The sequence below is a fragment of the Limanda limanda genome, chromosome 7 (assembly GCF_963576545.1).
Source record: "Limanda limanda chromosome 7, fLimLim1.1, whole genome shotgun sequence".
In the NCBI taxonomy this organism is placed as follows: Eukaryota; Metazoa; Chordata; class Actinopteri; order Pleuronectiformes; family Pleuronectidae; genus Limanda; species Limanda limanda.
The window spans coordinates 14,251,912-14,257,568 of NC_083642.1; the positions used below are offsets into that span (position 1 = coordinate 14,251,912).

General features: G+C 43.1%; 1 protein-coding gene across 1 annotated transcript; it reads left to right on the forward strand.

Moving 5' to 3' along the window:
- Positions 1–562: 562 nt before the first annotated feature.
- On the forward strand, positions 563–4,066 carry wnt1 (wingless-type MMTV integration site family, member 1). Its single transcript, XM_061075012.1, has 4 exons — positions 563–663; positions 2,768–3,021; positions 3,189–3,454; positions 3,575–4,066. Exons 1-4 carry the CDS (start codon positions 563–565, stop codon positions 4,064–4,066), a joined length of 1,113 nt encoding a protein of 370 aa, XP_060930995.1.
- The last annotated feature ends 1,591 nt before the right edge of the window (positions 4,067–5,657 follow it).

A 5,657-nucleotide genomic window follows, 5' to 3' on the forward strand; every position in this document is an offset into this window, starting at 1 on the left:
AACAGAGGGAGATGAGAGCAGCAAATCCCTTTTTTATTCCCCTCGTAGCGCTCAATAAGAGAAGAATGTGTTGCCTATCAGTCACCGAGGGGATCAAGTCTTCGGGACTGTCCCACGCGTTCAATGCGCCGCGCAGAGCATCACTGAGAGAGACAGAGTGAAGAAGAGGAGGAGGACTGCAGCAGCAGCAGCAGCAGGAGCAGGAGCAGGAGCAGCAGGAGCAGCAGCATCCTGCCCGGACACTTCACATCATTTAGCAACCTGTCTCCACTTAACGTCCATTCAAGCCAATCATAGGGGCTGTCTGCTTGTCTCACCTCTCAAGCCCTCTCACTGGACTCTGTGGTGAGTGTTTATCCACCTTCGGTCATTTTAAACACTTAAATTATTAGAAATAAGCAAGTAAGTTTATGCAATTTAAAAACAAACCTATAAATGTCTATTTTTAATTGTTCTTGTTTTTAAGCTGACTGTTTATTTCATGTTTTTTTTTTTTTTAAATTTTGCGTAATTGTGCCTGAGTGTTGTTGCTGATTGTTGATGTGTTCCACCTGAAGACACGATGAGGAGCCTGGCGCTGCTGCTGGGGGTGAAAGCCGCCTGCATCCTGCTGGTGTCGTCGCTCTCAGGCACCGGGGCCGTGAACAACAGCGGCCGGTGGTGGTGAGTTCAGCGGCACTCGGAGGCCTGCATGAGCCTATATATCAATATATATAGATATGATGATGATGCATTCATTCACATGTCAACATGCTGCCATACACATCTCCAGTTAAACGCTGGTTGGAGCTGGGCAGGACCATACGCACAGGCTCCTTTATTACTGCGCGCTTGGAATAATGTGTTAGTTTTGGCACCGCTCACAACTTCTGTTCAGCCTCTGAAAAAAAGAGCCACCACATGCTCTTGTGGGATTTCATTTCCAAATTACTCCACGAGCGAAGCTATAAATTATTCAACTTCATTTTTTCATTTTTTTCATATTTTGGCATCATTTATATGAGATTACAGCTGGCTCTATGTGACGATAACATAACTAAATTTCAAAAAGTGTAATTACAGTTTTACCTTTTATTGGTGGTTGATGTGATTCCCCCACCCACCCCTCCGCCTCCCCGTCATTTGGACAATGTGGTTTGAACACAAGACATTTTTTCAATCCAATGTGGGACAAATTAAATATGGATTTATTTCATAGGCCAGCTGAAAGGAATACGAGGTTTCAGCCATGCTCGTGTTGATCTAATACTGTAGCCTGCATTCCTCTGTCCATACACTGCGACCTGAAACTACAACCAGCCAGTTGCACAATATTTTGTTCGAGAAAACAAAACCCAAATCCGATCTGTGTAGTTTTGCTTCAGTGGGATTATTGTCTCGCTTGTTTAAACATCCATAAACTGTGGGCTGGGTTTGTTGAGGTAATGATTTCAACAAAGTTTTTGTCGTTTTTGCGGTGCCATCAGATGGGCAGCATTTTGCGCACATGCAGCGTCCCTATTCAAATATTTCAAGATTCAGCTGAAATACAAGAAAACAGCTAGAGAGAGAGAGAGAGAGAGAGAGAAAAAAAAAGAAAAGGATAAGAATGGGAATGAGGAATGAGGGAAAACACCCCAAAAAATCCGAGATCATTATTAATCTTCCCAGCACTCACCACACAATTGCCTGCCTGGGTCAGTCCTCTCAACAGGCCCAAGACTCGCACGCTTTTCCGGATAATAATGCTTAACAGGAGACAGCCATTAAATGTTGACACAAATCTCACAGGGAAGTGCCAACGAGTAAAGTGGAAAATTGAACAGCCTGTGAACGGAAACACCAGAACTGTTCGATCACAGAGAAGAGAGCCAGTGATCCCACATTTGTAAAAAGTTACAGGAGCACATGTTTGGACACTGATTATGAGAGATTATAATATGATATTTTAAAACACAAACTGAGTTGTTGGTTGTGTGGTGATCAATATTTTTACCTGCTACTCTTTTTAAGTTTTTTGGCATAGAGGATTTAAAATTTCCAGCATGCTTCTTTTATCGAATAGCCAACTGTTTGGAGACCTTTTGACTGACTGGACACATTCGAACATTGAAATAACAAAACATGTTTTTTGTTAATGAGTTCGTCCAAGTTTGAAATGTGTATTATACCAGGCAAGGCTACAAAAAGCTGCCAGGTCTCAGATAAAACATTTTATTTTGAAGGAGTCTGTGCAGAAGAAATCATACTGAATACCATGTGTGGACAAATCTGTAGACTAGGGATCAATGTGCAGAAGACTTTAGTTCACTTGTTTTCAGCTTTTGGTTCATAACAAGTGATATTTAAGAGGATAATACAGATATGGACCTGTGGAGAAATGAGCACTCAGATACATCTAACTGTGTCCTGATGAGTGCATGACTGATACTCAATATTATATAATTAGAAATAAATATTCTAGTTTAATTGAGAGGAAACTCGAGCTATACCCGTGTCCATGGATTTTAATGCAGCCAGAGGTGAAAATATTTCAGTTTCATGTTATTTGCCAAGCCAAAAACCTGCATTTTGTCTCAGACTCCCTGTCTCCTCCTGGTCTTGGAACAGCGTGTGTCACTGTTTGTTATTGTAGTACATAATGAAAACAGTAATTTTAAAAAGGCACATGAGATGCCAAGACACTTCAGTTTGAGAGTTTAGAAGGTCACAGAGAGAGCTACACGCACACACTGCCAGCTCCTTCACTCCTTCACTCTTCATTTTCTTTGTCCTTGTCTTGTGCCAGGGGTATTGTCAATGTGGCCTCCTCATCCAACCTCCTCACCAATTCCAAGAACGTGCAGTTGGTCCTGGATCCAAGCCTGGCCCTGCTGAGTCGTCGCCAGCGACGGCTGATTCGCCAGAATCCTGGCATCTTGCATGCCATCGCCGCTGGGCTGCACACCGCCATAAAGGAGTGCAAGTGGCAGTTCCGCAACCGCCGCTGGAACTGCCCGACCACCCAAAGCCCGGCAGTTTTTGGCAAAATCCTCAATCGTGGTAAGACTTGCTTGTCTTTCTCACCAGGCGACATTGGACAATTTAGGACAGGATGCAACAGAATCCCTTTTGTGCATTTTAAAGGTTTTGTTTGCTAAATGTTTGCCAATTTTGGTCCAAAAAGGTTGGATCAAGTCTTATGGTTAGTTGTGATGTTGTTTCTTCAGGTTGCAGAGAGACAGCGTTTATATTCGCAATAACAAGCGCCGGGGTGACCCATGCTGTGGCCCGCTCATGCTCAGAAGGAGCGATTGAATCGTGCACATGCGATTACCGCCGCCGAGGTCCTGGAGGGCCGGACTGGCACTGGGGGGGCTGCAGTGACAATGTGGACTTTGGCCGGGTGTTCAGTCAGGAGTTCGTGGACTCCAGCGAGAGAGGCAGAGATCTACGCTACCTCACCAACCTACACAATAACGAAGCTGGAAGAATGGTAAAGATTTGATACCCGAACCTGCCATGTTTTGTTTGTTTTGTCAGAATTCCCCAAAGTATTTGTGATTTCCACTATGTGTGCGATCTTATCAGTAGTCTTTGTTCTTCCTGTGTACAGACTGTGTCCTCGGAGATGCGTCAGGAGTGTAAGTGCCATGGCATGTCCGGCTCCTGCACTGTTCGTACCTGTTGGATGCGCCTGCCCAGCTTCCGCACAGTGGGGGACTTCCTTAAAGACCGCTTTGATGGAGCCTCCAGAGTCATTTACGCCAACAAGGGAAGCAATCGAGCCTCTCATCGGGCTGACCCCCGCCACCTGGAACCTGAAAACCCAGCTCACAAACCCCCCTCTGCCATGGACCTGGTCTATTTTGAGAAATCACCAAACTTCTGCTCCCGCAATGGCAAAACGGGCACTTTGGGAACCTCTGGCAGAACATGCAACAGCTCATCTCCGGGCCTGGATGGATGTGAGCTGCTGTGCTGCGGACGTGGGTTTAAGACCCGGACTGAGACTGTGACCGAGCGTTGCAACTGCACCTTCCACTGGTGCTGCCATGTCAGCTGCTTGAACTGCACCAGCACACGGACGTTACACCAGTGTCTATGATGACAGGTGGAAAACCAAGTGAATATTTAGGCCTATATGAAGGGGAAAGGAGAAGGTCTTTGCTAAACAGGTATTTGGTTGAGACGGCGACTAGCAGGCAGGTGGTATGAGATGTTAGGTAGAAGCTAGAGAAGCTTCCAGGCTGGTGAACTATTACAGGGAAAACTTTGGCACAAAAACACAATCAGTAGTTTTTAAGAGGGAGGAGATGGAGAAAAGCACAAATACAACAGGTCACAGTGCTTGCTCTAAACATCGAGGTATTTAACCACTACAACTCTCCATGTAGAAGTGAAATCATCCACATCTTATGAGTGTTTGCACTATAGTGCACAAATAGAAACAGAAGATAAGGGACATAGTGATGATGATGAGGTTGCACCTGTAACCAGGAGCCACAAACCTCCTCTCCACTGCTGAGGGAGGAAACTGGACACAAAAGTCTCACAGATGGTTTTCTGTGGAACAAGAGCCACATGTTCTCTCATTAACTGGTGGAGACCTCAAAACAGAGGGAAGTCATTTAAAAAGAGAAAACAAATCTATTTTTTGTTTTCTTCTGCTGAAGTATTTTGTTTTCATTTGAAGTTAATCTGGACTCTCTGTTCCCAAATGTGTAATTCGGTTCTGGATGCAGCCGAACCAATCAGAATTTCGTCACCACATTTTAGTTTTTTTTATTAAGATTTCTTTTGAGTTAAACAACACCTCAACCATAACTTGCCACTCTGACTTCGCACAGGATGGTCCTGATGTTGCAAGACTTGGACCGGTGCTTGCCACGTAAAACCAGGAACTGAGAGAGGAAAATTCATTTGAATGTATTATCAATACACTGAATATCACTGCATGAAGTGGGGCAAACAGAGGAGCCAACATAAAAAAGACATGTACATAAAAATACTACAAATAAATTCTTTGTTAATGAGCTAGTCCAGTTAGTAAGAAAATGTATTACGTCAGGCCACGTCTCAGTTAAAACCTTTTATTTTGAAGGAGTCTGTGCAGAAGAAATCATACTGTATATCAGCTAAGAGAACCAAAATACTGTAAATATTAAAATATATGAATATATTTATAATGACATCTCTGGTAAGTGTTGCTGTATGATTTATGCACGTGTCAGTGGCTGGAGAATATTCTATCATTAGTGTCGAGTCATGTTTGGGTCTCATGCCTTTTTCGATTTCGGTGTAAAGTAGGACTCTTACTAGAAACAGAACATTATCACTTGTTTTTGCTTGTTTCCTGTAAAAACCCTTGTGTTTGGTCATGCACTGAATATTTACATTTGTATCACTGTAAATATAAAATATTTATTTCTGGGGACTTTTTTATACTTTTATAGAGAAATGTAAGAGAAGACTTTTTTTCTAGATTTTAATCAAAAGATTTAGGTGCCAGCTGCTTTTGTATTGTATGATAGAACAATAAAGTCTATATTTTCAATTAAGTTGCCCTCCTGAATGTGTCAAAAGATGCTATTATGCCTGTTGTGGTTTGTGTTTGAGATAGTTTTGACAACCAACAAAGTGAACATATAAGCCTATCCCTGGGTGTCCTCTGCCTAATCCTATTACCAGCACCAAAG

Coding starts and splice junctions, on each gene's coding strand:
- wnt1 (XM_061075012.1), top strand. CDS start 563: ATGAGGAGCCTGGCGCTGCTGCTGGGGGTGAAAGCCGCCTGCATCCTG. Junction 3,022..3,188: donor TGGCAAAATCCTCAATCGTG/GTAAGACTTGCT, acceptor TTGTTTCTTCAG/GTTGCAGAGAGACAGCGTTT. Junction 3,455..3,574: donor ATAACGAAGCTGGAAGAATG/GTAAAGATTTGA, acceptor TCCTGTGTACAG/ACTGTGTCCTCGGAGATGCG.